The sequence below is a fragment of the Furipterus horrens genome, unplaced genomic scaffold (assembly GCF_987537825.1).
Source record: "Furipterus horrens unplaced genomic scaffold, mFurHor1.1.pri manual_scaffold_7, whole genome shotgun sequence".
Classification (NCBI taxonomy): domain Eukaryota; kingdom Metazoa; phylum Chordata; class Mammalia; order Chiroptera; family Furipteridae; genus Furipterus; species Furipterus horrens.
In genome coordinates, this window is record NW_028327177.1 from 35,178,320 (window position 1) to 35,197,481 (window position 19,162).

At 35.5% G+C, this 19,162-nt stretch overlaps 1 protein-coding gene across 7 annotated transcripts in view; it reads left to right on the forward strand.

Annotated features, from left to right (window-relative positions):
* Positions 1-257: 257 nt before the first annotated feature.
* The window catches only part of EYA1 (EYA transcriptional coactivator and phosphatase 1), a 161,501-nt gene continuing 142,596 nt past the window's right edge, over positions 258-19,162 (forward strand). For 3 of the 7 annotated variants that reach the window (XM_090283583.1, XM_090283584.1, XM_090283585.1), the window contains exons 1-3: positions 258-562; positions 5,689-5,738; positions 7,245-7,372. In XM_090283583.1, coding sequence (XP_090139709.1) covers positions 7,249-7,372 — 124 coding nt within the window. In that variant the 5' untranslated portion in view covers positions 258-562; positions 5,689-5,738; positions 7,245-7,248. Of the gene's footprint in view, positions 563-5,485; positions 5,739-7,244; positions 7,373-16,742; positions 16,808-19,162 lie in introns of those variants that run through there. The other 4 variants (XM_090283581.1, XM_090283579.1, XM_090283580.1 and 1 more) reach the window with 4 other exon arrangements.

The following is a 19,162-nucleotide window of genomic DNA, read 5'->3' on the forward strand; positions in this document are numbered from 1 at the left end:
AAACCAATAAGGTTAGGACAAGAGAATAGCTGTGGTTTGCATTGCAAAAACAACAACAAAAAAGCCCCGAGGCTGCACGGGCAGACCTACAAGGCTGCGCAAACAAACCCGGGATGAGATTCTGCTGTTTCTTTGTCTGGGGCGCTCAGATGCTATCAGCTGCTGCTGTTCGCTGGGAGCACGGGGCTCAAGGCGGTCTCTAAGCCCCACGGTGGGAGCTGATGGCTCCGAGCTTGGGGCGAGGTAGAAACTCTCCCGTGCCACTTCCGACTGTAAGCCTTCCTGTTACCGGCCACTGTGGCGGTTTTCTTTCTGGGGACCGCGTTTTCGCTCAGTCGCTCGGCAGTCCGAGCCTGCAGCAGCGGACAGGCGGCTGTCCCCGCGGCCGGGCTCTGCCCTCCAGACGCGCTCCGCTTCCAGAAGCGCCCGGCTCTTCCGAGAGCTCCTAAAAGCCCTCCCGCGTCCTTGTCCAGGAGCAAAACTATGTCAGGAATGGAGGTTTGCTAAACCAGAAAATTCGAAGGAGCGCAGTAAACTGGCGGATGCAGCAGATGTAAGCGCTGTAAGTACAAGCTGACTGTTTGAAAAATTGTAGTGACTGACAACAGCTGTCCTGTGGGCAAAGCTCGAGATAACAGGAGCGCTTTTAGTATTGTTTTGGTTTCTTTTAAAATGAAAACATTAGGGCACGCGGAAGATTATGACACTTTGTACCTAGTACTTTATGAGCCACCGGCTTCCATCACAAACGTACAATTCTTAACACCCAAATTATCTGAGCGATTAGAATCATTAACAGATAATTACAAATTAATTGTTAACAATTACTTGTGTTGTGATCTATATCAATAAATATAATGCACGGCTATGTTGTTGTAGGGAGATTACTTCATATCTCTTTAATGAGTTGCTGCACAAACCACAACTGTTATCGTGTGATGTTGAATAAAGCGATGTGTATATATCTACATATAGATATTATAGGTTAGGTATCTATTCATTGCAACACAGAGATAACTTTTCCTACACATTTTAGAGTGATACGAGAAAATGAAGAAGAAATTAACATTTTGAAAGGACAACAGAAATAGATACCAATTTTTAAGGAAGGAAATCCTTTTACTTCAATAAATAAATTTCCCAAACATTATATGAAACAGGCTCATCTTCAAAAGATGAAATAATAAACATTTGCCAAATTAACATATTTTTCACTTATTGACACTTTATGTGACTTGAAAGGATCCTGAAATTTAAAAACAAGATTCCTAAACTTTTGAATTACCATTTAAAATATTTATTGTTCAGAGTCAGTGTATGAATTGCTAATGACTCCTGGGTGTATATGTCTTGGGAGGAGTTTTTGAACACATTTAAGCATACCATTTGCAAGAATTCAATAAATTCGGAGCCGTCATTGAATTTAGACGAGCATTTTTGTGTTTCATTTCTTACAATGATAAGGGGTATAAAAAGTCGGTAGTTAAACACATTGTGTTTAGTTTTATAGGCTTGGAATTGTTTTTTTTAATGTGTCTTTCAGAGTAAGTTTTATTTTAGGCTTGTGTGAGTGTTCCAGCCCACCCTTTGGATTTGAGGACATGCATACATGAATAGTCATGCTTTTTTTGCATTTTCAAATATTTGACTTTCTCGCTGCTTGAGTTCTGCTAAGGCCCAAAGTGTTCGCTAAGTGAACAAGCAGCTATGGAGTTTTAGTCCTGAAAATCCTTCACAGTGACAGAGAAACCTAATTGAGCCACTGTTCAGTTTGAGAGTGCCAAAGGCAAGTCAACTGCTATATGAATTTTGTAGGCATGATAAATGATTTTCTCAAAAGAAAATTTCCATTTGAATGTGAACATTTATTTTATAAGAATACATTGGAATAAGGAATAACACTTGCAGCAGAAATAAAACTACTTCCACTTAATCAGATATCAAAAGTATTTTTTTGATATTTTAAATAAGTGCTAATTTTGAAAACAATTCTTTAAAACTGTAAGTAGAATCAATGTCATTTAAATACTTGTTTTTGTATTCAAGGGACTCTATTTTGTCATTTTCTTCAAACTAGATACTTCAAAAAGTAGTACAGTGTATTACATTAAAAATCAGTAATAGTATTAAGGCAGTCATTTTATGGAGTCTTTGATAAAGAAGGAAAAAAGTGTTAACATTTGAAAGGCATCCATCCACCTCTGGGCAGAAGTTTATTTCAATTTTAGGTTTCGGCTTTTATCAGAGCATTGACACCATAGGTAGAAATGTTGATTGAGGAGAATTTTAGCCAGTATATATTCTGATTAAAAAGTAAATTTATGCGTAAGGCACATTTTTTCCTATGAAATACATTCTGATTAGAAAATTGCCATTGTCTTTCAAATTTAGGAGTACTCAGGTTGATCTGTGGTTAGGCAAAACTAGCTGGCCTGCCAACTCTATTTATTTAGATAAGTTCAGTACTTTCACTTTGAAATTTTTTTTTTTAGTTTGAAAAAAGAAAGTTTAAAATTATAGTCATTTTATAAAAATTGCTTCTAGCAAGCAGAAAAACCTGTGGAAAACCCATAATTTAGACAAGTACCTACATTTTATTTGCTCTGTGCTGTTGAGATTTAGAATCCCTTTCCATTTACAGTTTACTTTTCACAGAACATTATTAACTTTTTGGCTTCATACATGATCTTCTGTCAGATGCTTTTGATTTGTAATTTAGCAAAGTATAATAAACAGTGCAAAAGTCATGAATTTTGCTCTGCATCCTGAGCTCTGTGGTAGGGAAAATGTGATAAAATGTGTACCTTAAGTCTTGTTTGATGATCTCTCAAAGCAAGTTTGCCTTCTGGAAATAATTTCTGGGGTTGAAGAGCATGGTATTAACAGATTTAATGTGGCTATTCAATGGATTGGCGAAGTACTATGTGAGGTTTAACAAAATGAGAGAGACAAATTGAACATCAACAAAAGTTACATCTGTGAAGAATTATAAATTTAATTAGAAAAAAGGCAAACTTAAAAGACCTCATTAACTAATCAGAAGTCAGAGTTACTAGTTTAGGATCTTGAATTTAAATTCTAAGAAGTTCTGCTATCTTTTTTCTCTTTGTATTTTCAGTAGCAGTATGCTACTCTGGGTATTCTATACAAAGAGTTTTCAAAAGCATTAAAGTGAAATGACTTCATTGTAATATAAGATGAACATTTATAATGTTATGGGAAATGTTTTTGCACTCATAGGAGCATTTGAATGAAAAATACCAGATTAGGAGAAGACAAGAAATATGGATGTAAAGCAGAAAAGGTGCACTTACTCATGCCTAACAGCATTTTTCTGAAAACCATGAAATAATTTTATTTTCTTTTGCATGTAAATATGTCTAATTATTTCTGAAACACATTATGGTTGTAAACCTTTAAAACACAGAAACTTCCAGAGATACTGCCGTACATAAGAGAAAATCAGCACCAATCTGAAATAGGTGTTCTTTGTAGATAAATCATTATAAGAGAGTATGTTTCCTTACTGCACTGTAATCTTGTACTACACGTAAAAAACTAAAAGCATGTGAAGTGTAGCATTTTGTAAACTGTAACTAATTTTGTTCACATCTGTGTCTAATTGTTGTCTGCATTCGCATTCTTGAGAGTAGATTTATTTTTCCTGGACCACGATGTGGATTCAGCTGACCAGCCTAAGTGAGGATTAGTTGTTTTAAAGTTATTTTGATTAAAGAGTCATTTTTAAATACAGTAACACACAACACATGGTTTAAATAATCCTTGGGACACAAAAGAATATATCTGAAGTATACTTAATGAAATGAAGATCGTGGATATGGACTTTCAAAAATTGTAGTGTATAGAAAGTACAGTAGAGACTGAGTCAAGTCAGCAGAAAAGAATTATGTTGTGAAAATACTTTTATTCAGTGAGAAAACATGTTAGAATAATTCTTATTTTGAAGTCATTTAATTAACACTTAGGCTTTGAAATTTAAATATGATAGGTTAAACCTCAAATATAATCAAACTTTCAAAGTATATAATGAACGAAAATTACATTTCCAGGATTATATTATCTAGCTAATGTTAAAATAGGAATGTATTTTAACACTTTTAACGTTAAACAGAAAGTATGTTTTACATACTCTTTCACATAATTAAGCCAAGAGAGTTCTTAAAACTAAGTTAGTTATCACCTATAATTTATTCCAGGTGTATAAAAGTGATAAAAAGGGGAAGAAAGGAAATTTATCCTTGAGGCATATTGCTGCAGTTTCTAAGGGAGAACATCTAATATTGTATGAGAATATTAATTTTAACAAAAAGTGCAGAAGCCTGTTATCACAAAACGACATACCAATAAGCATTAAAATTAAATTTTCATTTAATGCTTAGGCATCTCCTAAAAGTTATTTTTCATCCTGCACATATTATAGAAAAGCATATCTAGAAATTACACATTATATTACACCAAGACATTTAGATTTTAGCGATGCTTCACTCTTGCAAGAAAGGTAGTATTAATTTCATAAATCATAATATAAAAAGAATACTCAATAGTAGGTATTTGACTGGATAACTTTAAAGCCATGTGAGTTGCTCCAGCTCTCAACTTTGTTCTGTAGCCCTAATTGATGTCAGTTCAAGTTGAATGAAAATGCATATCAAAGATTTGGAATTCTGAGCCATTTTGAACGTTATGCAGAATGCTCTTTACTGCTGAGGCATCAGCCTGAGCATGAAGCCAGAAGCCCACCTTCACCTGAGCTTATCACCTGCTGGCAGTTGGCATTACCTCTGGAGGATGGGCAGAGACTAGCATAGCCTGCACACCTGTTAAATTAATTGCTCAGTGAAGTCCTGAAATACAGATTCTTCTGGAGGCAAAAGACACCAAAGTGCTCCTACCTGAGGCATTGAATTGTCTATTATGTTACCTATTTTCTTTTTTGGTTTAAAAGATGGAAAATTGAACCAAAGCAAAGTACTTTCTCAATTTTACCAGGCAATAAGGAATAAGATTATTCTGCATTTTAAATCTGCATGGGTAAATTAGCATTTTGCTCTATGATGGGACTTGGAGTATAAAAACTTGCCTTTGCCATTTGCAGTTGGTCCAGCATGGCCTGGAAGTTGCCCAGAAGCTCTTTCAGTGAATGAGAAATGACAACCAGTCAATATAGGAGAAAAGTCTGGTGATAAGGATAAGAAACTGTTGGGAGTCAAAGAGGTGGGCGGGAACTCCGTTTCAGCTGGTGATAGTAGCAGATGAAAGATCTGAGGATGCTGGAGGATGATGGCCTGAACGACTGCTGTGAAACACACTCATTTTGCTAATAGAGATTTTTTTTCCAAGTTGCCTGGGCAAAGCTGCTTTGCATGTTGATTGGGGGAGGGGTAATCCCGTTTGCAGCTGTCATAGGCCAGTGATGAATCACTATCCAGTCATTTGGCCGCCTTCCCCCCTCCCTGACCAGGGGAGGAGGAGGGTTAGACCTGCAGGAGGAAACAACAGTAGAGACCTTAACTTAAAGACAATATGCCTTTCACTGCTGCAGTATCCTCCTTTTTCTCTTTTGGTTAAAAGGGAGCATTGTGGTTCTCAGCCATGTGCTCTGTGTAATTAAGAGCTGACACCGAAGCAGAGTAACAACAGCTTCTAATTTTTTACCCCTGATCACAGGTGCAAACACCTCAAACCCGTTCAGATGTTGCTGTTTCCTCAAGTTGCAGGTAAGGATATTATTGATATTTGACATTTTTAGAGATTACCTCTCTGCGACCCATATCTATTTTTGTCTAGTATTTCTTAATTATTGCTATTAATAGCAACAGCCTGGGTTGGAAATTACTTAGCAATTTGTGTGTGTGTGTGTGTGTGTGTGTGTGTGTGCACGCACGCGCACGCGCTTGTGAAACATTTTGAGTATGCAGAAAGGGAATAGGAGCCTGGGTTTGAAAATGATTATGGACTATAGTTTCTGGAGTTGGGAAAACTGTGAATGTAAAAGGAATCAGGAGAGAAAAATTAGATTTTAAGCCATTTCTAGTTTGAGTTCAGAATATTTAGGGAAGTAAAAACTCACTCTAGAAGAAAAAGGGTTCATGTTCAACCATTTTAAATCAGTTAAAGTGCATCCTCCAAATTAAAATGACTAACTTTTATTCACCTGGCGAGGGCGAGAAGCAAATGGTCTCAGCTTCATATATATAAATTATACACCCCCCCAAAAAAAGAAACCCATAAATTTAAAATAAAATGAATGGGTCTTAGCTTTTCAAAAACTTCAAAAACAAAACAGCATCTAGATGTGTTTTTAGTTACTTTAAATAAATCCTCTCCTCTCTAATACATACATGGATAGTTGTACAACTGTGAACATGAATAGTGGCTTCTGTACCTTTTATAGAATAATTAACTGCTGAGTCTAAGAACTTTCAGTGGAGGTTTAACTGTCTTTACATGGTAAAAATACAACAATTAGAGCACTGAAGAAGTGTTATTTCCCTGAGTGACAGTTGAGGTATTCCGAGTGCTAATGCTTACAGGACTCCCTGTATGTCGGCCTCATCCCTTTTCAATTGGGCACGCTGTATGTAATCCACAAAGCAAACAAGTGAGTCGACATCATAATGTTTTAATGCTGCATTTGTTTCAAGGGAAACAGAGGAACAATTAAGCAGTTTGCCAGAGTAAACACATGCATCAGAACTATCTCATTCCCTGTCACTAGACTATGGGCTTCAAGTGTTTTATTTGGTTTGGAGACCCATTAAATTACAATTGGGTGGTAAATTATAAGGAAGTACTTAGTGCTAATTTATTAGATGAAACAGATTCCATAGGAGAGTGATTTTATTTCTATTATACCTGTTTATACCTTTGTGTTTTCCTTTAGGGAAATATTGCTGCATCTTTTTAAAAGTTAAAATAGATGTAATTGTTTTGTTCGATCTTGTGACTTAATGAGCTATATAAGAGAAAAAAATAGATTTTAAAGCTTCATGTGAATGTTTGGCTGGATAGGTAACGCAAGTGACTGACACCTTTCATTACTAGATGTTATGAAAGGATGACTGAAGGTAAAATGTAAGATGAACTATTTTGAGTCTAAGAAAATAGATACAATAAGACTTTTGTGCGGATGTGTTTCAGAGAAGGTGTCAAGTCGTTAGCACATTAAATAGTGGCATTATGAATTTGGTACATCTGTCAAACGGAAGGCTTCTTGTCTTTAGGTCTATGGAAATGCAGGATCTAACCAGCCCGCATAGCCGTCTGAGTGGTAGTAGTGAATCCCCCAGTGGCCCCAAACTCGATAACTCTCACATAAATAGTAATTCCATGACTCCCAATGGCACCGAAGGTGAGTGTCTGCCTTCTCACTGTTTACTTTGCACCTTGCTCCTTCGTCACTGTATGCTTTGTTATTAGGTGGTTCTGAATTCAATTGTCAAATCTATGAAACTACTGTTCTGTTTTTCCTTTAGGTAATTTGACTTATGAATCAGTACTCATTATTAGTTAGGAACTGCATGTCATTAGGTTATTATAACAGTATTTTGACTGGTCTTATTTTGCATAGATTCATATATATGCATATTGCACAATGGAGTGTGCATAACATTTTTAACCTTTCTGTTTTATCTCCTATTGATCATTCTTTATAGCACAGTATCAATTTGCATTGTTTTACTTTCTGAGTAATGAAAATTTGGAATTATTTCCTTTATTTTAGATTCCTTTTTGTCACTAAATACAATCATTTGTTACATTTAAACATGTAACATGTGTTTAAATGTAACATTGGACTGAATTGTTTAACTATCAATAAGACTATCTATATGGATTGTCAGCTCTTATTCACACTTAGGTACTAAGTTTAAACATAAGAAAGACTGTATATATGTATTGTAAGCTGTTATTTATGTTTAGGTACTGCATACATTTTTAAAACTTTAGCATATGGGAGGCCGTGTTATATGTTGCATTGTATTTCTTTCTACCTTTGTCTATTGAAAAATTACTTCTTCACAGATGATATTTTTGCCTATTTATTCCCTACCAAACCTCTGTACCTTGATGAACTTAGAGCATAAGTTTCACTAGAAGTTCAATAAATTATTCATGTTTGAATTTAATCCATAAACAAAACCCTTAATCATCATTTTCCAATCACCATGGTGATCCTTCATCACATTTCTTAAAAATAAACAAAGCTAAATGCCATAAAATTGTTTGTTTGATACAGTATTCCAATACGTATTAGTGAAGGCTTTTGAAACTAGTAATGTTATGAAATTTATGATAATATAAAATCAGCTGTTTTTCATGTGAGACATCTTAATTTTTATACCAATCGTGATGTCTTTAACGTGTAAATACAGGGGTGGGTGAAAGTAGGTTTACAGCTGTTTGTATGGAAAATAATAATACAAGAATAAATTGTTTCACATACTTACCACTGTAAACCTACTTTTGCCCACCCTTGTAGCCTGTATTTTCTGTTTAAGTAAATACTTTTCATTACCAGTGTTTATGAAAGATTGCCACTGTAAAAAGTATAAACTTTGCTGATCTTGCAAAAAAAAAATCGAATAAGCTGCCTTTTCATCTGAAACTCTTCCTATTTTGATAGATGATCAAAAAGAAATTTAAATAATTTAAAGGAAAACGATTTTAGTGTTTAGATTTTAGAGAGCCAACAAAAAAGCAAGCAGCCCTTTTTTCTCTCATTTGGAGTTCAGGTTCAGGTGGAAGGATGGCTGGTGCACAGTATAGACTGGGTGTACACACTCAGAGGTCCCTAGGTGGTGGGACCCACACCAGTAGCCTTGAGCAGGTAGCCACTGATGAGCGCCAGAGGAGGCCAAACCTTCAACAGTTAGTTGTTCTTATCACTGAAAAGTTCAAATAAGATAATCAGTTAAAGTAACTTAAATATAAAGAAGATTAATTATTATTTTGCTTAATAGAACATGCCAACGTAATTGGTAGGATTAATTATGAAATAATAGTTAATTTTCTTATCGATGAAGAAATGAAGTAAGGGTAAGATATTTCACTTTGTTACCATTTACTTGCAAATTGCCTCCAACAAAATAAGAAGCACACAATATTGAAACTGAGTATGTGTTGGGGACTTCCCCCTTGGATGGCTTTGTGTGAATGATGCGTGGTGGAGTGGTGATATATTTCTGAGTATTTACGTTTAATAGTTGATATCACATTCATATTCAGGAATCTTTTTTGCACAACTAAAATAAGTTCAAAATAATAAAATATGTTAAATAATTGTGTTATCTGCTGAGCCAATAAATTTAATAAATACTTAGAAATTAGTCCTTACCCCCCAAAAAAACCCTAATTACCCCATGTCTTCGAAATGAATTTTTTTAGATCAATTTCAGATAAATGCACAGTTACTAATCTCTGTTTTGGGGCATTCTTCAGTAGTTGACTTTGCAAGGTTGTAGTAGTTAACAAGTGACATTAGAAGTTGTCAGTCTACATGGAATTTTAGTCTATCTACTGTGATATTGAGTTTTTTTTTAGTATATAGTTTGAAAATATGGACTCAAGCTTTCTTCACGATCCATGTTACATGCCTGTTTAGATGCAAACAGTATTAGAAAGTTCTGGGTTATTATTAAGTTTGTGAATCAATTTATCATGCTGCTTACATGTTCCATAATGTCTTGGCTTCATTCCTCTCAGTCACCACTAGAGGAGTTAAGTTTAAAATTAGTGAAGTCATCATGTCTGGCAAGCTTCCCTAGGATATAATCATTATAGATTTTCCTAGTCCTCCTTTGAAAATCTTATTTTGAAACCAGCAGTGTTTATGAACAAATTAGATGAACGAAAAACAAGAAATTCATTAAAATTTTAAAGAGTATTTAGAATATCAATCTCCTCTCCCTAACTCCCTAACAAATATTTCTAGCTCTCTAGGCCGTGATTTATATTTAAGCAGCTTCCCTGCAGCCCAATTGAAGCTGGTCTCCTTCATTAGGTCAACAAAACTTCCACTTAGTTTACACAGTTGCTGGCTTTGCCCACATTTATATTGATTGTCTTCTCTCACTCAGAGCCATTTTTTACTTCCTGCCACCACTTGTCCCTATAATAAGGCTAAGAAAACATGAAAATCTCCTGTATCAAAAACCATAACTTCATCTGAAGAACAAACAAGAAGGGAATGGAATGGAGAGGCAGAGAATATTAAGTTTCTTCTTAAGTCTGCTGCCAAATTATCATAAGACTCAATGTTTGTAGGTTCTGTACTCACAGGCTAGCGCCTATTTTCATGGTTCATCTAAGGGATAAAGACAAAAAGACACTGAGCTACAGCTTCAAATATTGTGCTTTTTCATTTCCTAGATGAAATGTTCTTCATTTAGAATAGTTGTTTGAATGTTTTGTATTTCAAAAGTTTCAACTATTTATACTTTTTTGTTTGATTCCAACCTCTCTGAATTGTTATTGTTGCAGTTAACTGTTGGTTTCACCCAGTTTAGAAATCTTTGAATTATAGAACATGAATAGTTAAAAATATAAAATAGCATAAATGAATGCTTGACTGGCATCCATAAAAGCATTGTAAAAAGTGGTATGTTTTCAAGTAAATTAATGAACATTTTAGTTACTATTAAACAATTAAAGTTTGACCTGGAGGAGACTAATGGATGGTTATAAAAACCAATTGTGGCTTTTCTTTTAACTGCTTTTCCTAGTCTTTTGGGCAGTTAGTCTTCCAGGATAGGATGGAATAGAAATTTCTTATTAGAGAGATTATTAAAGTATAATTTTAAAGACATGGGCCTTTTGGTGGTGATTTTTTTAGATAACAATTAAAGCATCATATCTAAGAGGACTTCCAATGTGGTATATATTTGAGCCTCAATTTGGTAGAGGCTGTGTGCTGATGTTTGTGTCGTGTGGGTGTGAGAAGCAGTTGGGAATTCTTCCTTCAGAAAGACTCAGGGTTGGAGCAGTAAAAGGATTTTTATTTACGGATTCAATTAAGGCCTTGTTTGCAAAGCAGTGATTCTTTCCATCTTTGTTGTTTCTGGTTGTCTTAAGTCCTTGGAAGCCTATGATTGGTTACTTTATATATTACTGGTTTGAGTGTTTATTTTTGATTGGGGGTGAAGAGTGGGGAAGGGCATAGATGAGGTGTGAGCTAACAGAAGTAAGAGCTCTGATTCTGAGTTTTCTCTATTGAAAATTTAGATTCAAACATGAAAAGAAGCTTAAATTGGTCTTAAGGCAGATGACTTTGCCTTTAAGTGACATAAAACCATATGCAATTGGAATCTTCCCTACAAATAGTGCTTCAGGAATTCTGATGGTAATTTAAATAGTAATTTTGAATTGGTATATCAGATTTCCAAGATAAGAGATATGATCTTGAATTAGGTAGCTAAATTTTCTGCATTTTAAGATGTATTTAGTTGTCTATTGCATATTTTAGGTTGTAGTTTAATTCAATTACACAAATCTGTATTAACAAAAGTTTAAGTTTTTTTTATCATTTCTACAAAGCAGAAAACACAAATGATCTAAAATTGTTTTTTATTCCACTGTAATTTTAACTTAGTAAAATACAGGTGTATCCAATTAGAGCATTTTAAAGAAATCTTATTTATGAGAAATACATAAACTGTAGTGAAAGTGTATAAAATTATGATTTGAGGCTGCATTTTAAAGGCTTTATTTATATATTTGTGGTTAAATATTCTGTTGTCAGTACAAAAATGGTAACCTTAATTTTATTGTTGTTTACATTCTACACATGATTTAGTTTCTGGAAGATGAAGGAGTATTGTGAGTAAAGGAGTTTTCTAAATGACATTTTCAGAGTTTGTAGCCATAGAATTAGCCTCTTATAAATAATTGTTTAGCAAAAGCCATGAGAGATGAACAAAATAATTTGTTAGGTTTTATGTTTGTCTGTATAGTGTATGAGGATAATTAGCATGTGCCTGTTGCTAATTAATAGTAATAATGGCTACTTTTATTAATAACATTGTCAGTTACTATGCTGACCATTCCTGATGATTTATTTCATTCATTTTCAGAAAAGTCCTTTTAGATTGCCAACATCATGGTTTAGAGACTAGGTTTGAATCCTGTGTCCATTTACCATCTGTGTGAGCTCAGACAAGTTACCTTCTGCATGGCTCAGTTTTCTTATCCATATAATGGGATAATGGTGGAGCTTAATCAGGCTTGCTGTGAGTGTAAAACTTGTAGCACTCTTGGAACTTACTAACTGCTCTGAATCTATTTGCTTTTAGACTATATGTAAATAATAGTCCCATCCATAGTACCCATTACTGTTTCACACACAAGAACACTGAGTCCTAGGAAGTTAAATGCCAACATGAAAGCACATGGTTTGTAAGAGGCACTGCTGCTATCTGACCTGATACTTGAATCATATTCTGTCTGAGTTCAGAGCCTGGGTTTTTAAATCCCTGGTTATTCTGTAGAGAGTATGAGATTCCCATCAGCTGCCAATGCCTTTTCTAATACCTTCATACTAGACATTGGTGCCTTCACTGCCATGTGGGTGTCTTTGGGACTGGAGAGCACCATTCTCTAGCAAATAGTGAAGCTGTAACAGGACCAGTGTCAGAGGCTTTGGTGACAAAAGTACTTCAGTATAAGGACAACTCCCCAGGGTTGTTATTACACTCTTTAAGTTCTTGTGTGTGTGTGTGAGTATGTGAGATTTCTTCCTGATGTCATGCATGTGCAGCATAATGCATTAATAGGATAACTTCTGGGGGATTGTCTCTTACTAATTTTTAAAGCTATAGACTTAATTATACTTTCATCAGCCATCTGTCTATGTTAAACCTCTTGGGGATTAAATGGAGATTGGGAGTCATCTCTGCTTTTCATTATAAGTCATTCTTATATGTACATTTGTATTGAAGCAGTATTACTATGAAATTTAAAAAGCAGTTATACAGTTGTGCTGTTGCTGAGATAAATATCTTCTACCTTAGAAAATATTTTTAAGTGGATGATAAATTTGGTTACATTTGTCTTGACTTTGAGAACCAGAGAATATGTACCAAACACAATGCAAAGAAGAAACTTAAGTGGCATTCGTTGGGGCTCCATAGGAATAGCAGTTGCCAAAGCTGAGTGTTGTGAACATGCCTGGTCTGTTCTAGGAACAGCAAGCTGTTCAGTGTGGCTGGAAGAGAGAGAATGACAGGCAGTGTGAGTGGTAAAGTCAGAGGAATAAAGGGGTGTCTAGCCTATTATGTATAGCTAACTATCTTCCATACAAAGGATAGGAACTTCAATGCTGATTGCCTGAAACTAGGCTCAGAGTTTCTATAGAGCCAGGCTTCTCGATAAACAAATGACTCCATGGAGGCAGTTTTTACCTACTCCCAATACCTGCTGGTTCAGAGAGTCACAGCTCTGTGGCATCTCTCCCCAGGTGGGCCAGGACTTTGGTACAAGCAGTGATACATTTCTCTAAGAACATCCTATCTTCTGAGAAAAACTTCTGGTTCCCTCCAGGGACATGTGTGAACCTTTAGTGAGTACTGGTATTTAGGCTCATTCTTATTCCTTTAGTCATGGATTGCTTGCTGTAAGTAATTCCTAATTTTTTATATGTCCAGGGGTGCCTTGAGGTGAGCAGTCTATAAAGTGGTGTGTGTATCTGTGTCTCTCTGTGTGTGTGTGCATGTATATGTGCATACATGTGTGCATGATTTCTTTTTTGGAGTAAGGTCTGAGAGTAATTCATTCTCCTCTGTTGGGCTTCAAACATACAGTATAATAGAAAAACATATATATCCATAATTACAAATAGTCCATTTGTACTTTGGGTAGGACATAGTTTTTTGTCACGTAGCTGTCCTCAGTGACTGCTAATCATTGCCTTCTTGAAACATAAGTTTGAGAAGCTAATCAATGATTGATATTAACTTTTAGGACCCCAAATTATAAATAAAAGTTATTATGATTATGTTCCTGCTAATTTGCTGGTTTTGCAGAATTTTCCGTTTTATTTCAATATCCTGTCACACCAAAAAAGGTAGACAAACTCTACCAAACACATTCCAAGGAGGTGTGGTTTTTTACTCCCATAATACAAATTCGAAACATTTTTCTTACATAAAATGGACCAAAATCTAAAATGGTTATCTATTTTATCATTGTACCTCTTACTGATAAGAGGAATTTTCATGGGAGTAATTTTTAGCAAAGGAAAGAATGTGAACTGAATGACTGAGTTCTTACTATTTATTGAGCACAACATTTATGCCTCAAAAAAAGTTAGGGTAGCTTTTATGCATCTTGTTTTAAAGCATTTACATGACTAGTCTATGTTTATATGGCATATTATCTGTGTTGGAGATGAAATTCAAAGGCACATGAGGATCATTTCAAAGCCCACATTCTTTACACTCTAAACACAGGCCACCCAATAGCCAAAATGCTTGGTTCTTACTGAAGTACTTTATCTGCCTTAAAACATTTCTATTACCTTATATAAGATTGTGACCCAGTAAAGGAAACCTATATGAGGTGGGACCAAAAAACCCCAGAATTTATTTATAAAAGATTGTGTACTTATTCTTACATATTTAAACTTCAGTCACCTTCAAAGTACTTTCCATTTAATGCAATGCACCTATTGAGATTTTCTTTTTTCTATTGCTCAAAACAGTTTTTGAACTCTATTTTGATGCCTTTTACTGCTTCTGCCATTTTTTGTTTCACCTTTTCCACATTGGCAAAATGCTTCCCTTTGAGAACTTTCTTCATCCAAGGAAACAAAAAAAGAGTCACTCAGGGCAAGATTGGCAGAATAGGAAGGGTGGGCATGGGGGTCATGCTGTTTTTGGTCAAAAACTGCTGAACACTCAACATGATGTAGGCAGGTGTGCTTGTAAATCACCCAACATGAAATGGGCAAATGCATTGAAAGAGTCTTCAGAAAAATTCACTGAGGCCAAATGCAGCCTCTCACAACAACACCAGCTGGTACACTGATACAGATGGGTTCTTAGAACACTTATCTAGCAGAGGAGGCCTGTACTACAAGTGGCCTTCCCTCCAGAAGACAATTTCTGTATGGGTTTTTTTTGTTTTTTTTTTTTTTTTGGTACCCTTTCGTATTTATATGTGTTTATATATATGTGTATAGAGTCTCTACGTTCCTTAAAGGCAGGGACAGACCTGTTCACTGTTGTATCCTCAGCATCTACCAGAAGGCTGGGCAGTAATTAAGCAGTCAACAAATATTTGTTGAATGAATGCTCCTTATTACTAAGCAAGTAATACAGTTGACTAATTACAAAAGAAGAGAAACATTAATTTTATTTACAAAGTATTACCAGATTTAATATGTATCTAAAACCCATTTCCAAATACTTGAAAATGATAATTTCATAGACTAATTCATATAGCAGTCATAGGTTGTTCACGCAGAGAACATTAGCATTGCTGGCAATTTGAATTTGATCCGTAGTAACTGACAGGCACTTGTCCTGAACTAATAACTGTCAAACCTAATAGTACAAGATTTACCAATGATGAAGCGACTTCCACTGGTTCAAGAAACAACTGAATGACGTAAAGATCAGACAGTTAGTATACTTAGGTTTAGTATCCTTACATGGTGGTAAGAAATTATGACTAGCACTAAACAATAAATTATATATTATTTTTATATATTAAATATATATATACATATGTGAATATTGTCCTGTCCAGTGTGGTGCTGTTGGTTGGAGAATTGGCTGTAAACTGAAAGATTGCCAATTTGATCCCTGGTCAGGGCACATACCTAGGTTGCAGGTTCAATCCCCCAACCTGGGCACATATGGGAGGCAACCGAACAATGTTTCTCTCTCACATTAATGTTTCTTTCTCTTTCTCCCTCTCTCTCTTCCTCTCTCTCTAAAAGCAATGAAAAAATGTCATTGGATAAGGAGATAAATATATATATATAATATATATAAAAGATATATAGGTAAAGGAATATTTATCACACTGTATATTCACCATTGCATTGTTAATTTATTCAAGAAATATTATTACATGATTGTGTCTAGAAATTTAACAAATCCTATTCTTGCCAGAAGTTTATAGTTTCCTGTGATTTGCAGACCTACAGTCAGATGACTATAATGAGGGCCATGCTCTACAGAGGGCGGGGGGTGTCTAATCAGGACTGAGGTGACTGAGGATGGAGGATGGTTTCTACACACTGATAACACTTAGAGTCTTTAAGGAGAGGTAGGAACACATTGGATGACAAGCCAAGAAGGAGAAGAGAGCAAGAATTATTCAGCTGTAGCCAAGACATCCCTAATGCCAGGGCACTGTGTGTGTGTGTGTATGTTATGAGGGGCAGGTGCAAAGTGCACAGAGATGGAGCAAAGGGTCACCCAGACAGATGATCAAAGACCTTGGATACGCAGTTCAGGAGCTGAGACTCAGTCCTACAGGAGCTGGGTAGCCTGAAGGCTTGTAAAGACGAGAGTGACGTGCTTGTGTCTTTTCAGAAATAGACTTGGGGGGAATTTTGAAACTGTATCTAAGGGGTGGTGAGTGGGAAGACTCCAGGTGAGAATTATTGAGGGCATTTTTATCTAAAATATCATTTCTTTCAGCATAAACTTGTATCTGATACTTGCCTTCAGAAAAAGTAGCGAATGAATATTAGAAGTATGGGAAAGAATGACAATGAGAAGATGGATTTTGCACTCCGACTAATCCGAGCTAGAAAATCACAGTTCAGCTGTTTACCAACCAGGTAACTGCCATGTGAATTTTGCGAGGCAACAGAGCAGGGAGTTGGGCTGTTAGTTCTGCCACTTACCAGGTAGTGTGACACTGAAAATTACATAACTGCTCTGTGCCTCTGCCTCCTGGTCTATAAAAGGAAGATAATAATAGTCCCCACCTACAGGGCTGTGAGGATGGATACATGAGCTGGAAAAGCACTTAGAACAGTGTATGACTCTTAGGAAGTTTTTAATATCCACTGGCTCTTAATATCATCCTCATCTCTGATCTCTGAACCTCTGCTTTCTCCACGCATTGCACCTTTATCACAGGGTATTATGACGATTTATCTAAAATGTTAAGCACAGTCATTAACGTCTATTACATGCTCAATATATAGGAGCTATTAAGTAATAATAAATGTTATATTTTATAAAAACATGTTCACTAGGACTGGCTATTGTAATGTCTCCATGGGAGAAGAGGATATTTCCTCCTCCTTTGAGATTCCTTCTGTCACCTAATGGCCTTTGCAGGTACTCTGAGTACCTCAAATTTCTTAATCAGTACACAATTCAGGTAGAGTTTATGTCTGGGTGCTCCTGTGAATTGGTAAGGAAGGGAAGCGATGGGGAAAGGATAGCATCTGAGATGTAAATTTGGTAAATCGATTATATTTTAGGCAAGTAAACCATTTTTTCAGGAATGATCGAGGTTCTGAGTCCAAGCCAGCTCATCCACTTCAAATCTGGGTACGCTAGTTTATTTTACCATCTGCTAATTTGCAACATACACTGATACACGTTTATTTGATGCCCCGGTATTCTGAGACTTTCCTGTTGCCTTGCCTTTCGTTGGCTGTTCAGCTCTCCTTCCAAGGAGTGATGAAGGGTGATAAAACTCTAATCAGAAAACGTTTGATTTTCTAGTGATTTCATAAAAGGTATGGTAACCAGAGAAATTTGAAACTAGCTGTGTGAGCTTCAACTAGTTTTTGAACATCTTTAAGATGCAGTTTCCTCATCTTTGAAATGTGACAATTATGATAAATATCTCATAAAACTGCCAAGAGGAGCAAACCAATTATCACTTAGAAAGTGCTTAGAACAATGCCTGGCATGCTGTACATGCTCAATAAATATAAACTGCTTTAAAAATTCTTCCTCTAACATGCTAAAATTCTACTTACATTTTGCTTACGCCAAAAATTGAGAATATTGTATTGCTAATTGTAAAAATTGGAGCGATCTTTTTATACTATTATGCTCTGCTTTCATTATTATAACAACCTAACGATATTTAAATCCCACTTTTGAATTTAAATGTGGGCATCTGTTAAAAGCCATCCAATGACACATTTAAGATTTATGCCTTTAACGATATATCAATTTTACTTACAGGGAAAAAGAATCATAAACAAATATGACCTCTAGTTAATGATATGGATACTGAAGTGCTTAGGGGAAGTGTATTATGTCTGTAACTTACTTTGAAATGCATGAAAAATAAAATGGCTTTATAAAGAATAAATATGGAAAAGGGAATGGGTGGCAGGTTTATAGATGTTCACTGCATAATTCTATTAGCTTTTCTGTATTTAGGAAGATTTTTATAACAAAGTACTGGTAAAAAAAAGTGAACCTAAGAGGCTTAATGTGTCCTAAGAAGGAAACATTTATTTAGTTTTTATTGTGTGCAGAGAGTCTACCAGATTTTAGCAGATATACAAAGAAGTACGTGACACTATTCCTACCTTAAGGAGCTCACAATCTGGTTGGAAGAGAGAAGATTTTTTGAAAATTGGGCAATAACTAAAAGTTTGTCAATTAAATTATGAAGACGAAGATTTTCAGTCTCTAGCTTAGAAATCCCCATGAGCTGCAGAGCTAGTACTGAAGGTCATCAGATTCTTTTGTGCAAAATCTTTGTAGAATGAAAAAATTAATAGGCCACATATCAATTTAACTCTTCTTCACGTATGGATGTTCTGTTTCTTATGTTTTTAAAAATACAGATTTTCTTGTCTGAAAATTTGCCATAGGCTTTTGTCATTATGCTCTTTCTCAATCATCAGATTAAAAATAGGCTTTCATTTGGTTCTGAAATATTTTGGTGTTAGAAGAGGGCTTCATTCTCAAGAAGGTTAGAAGCCACTGATCCAAACAAAAGTGCTCTCAGAGTTCAGAAAAAAGAGCTCTTCAGCTCCCTGAGGTCTGGCCGGGCTTCAAGAAGGAGATGGAATCTGAGCTGAGTGTTGGGAAATGGGTAGAATTTGAATAGGTTGAGAAGAGAAGGAATGCATTCCAAATGAAGGAGCAGTAGGAACAAAGATAGGATAGTTCTGGAGACTGTGAGGAGACCAGTTAGAGCTGAAGAAGGAATT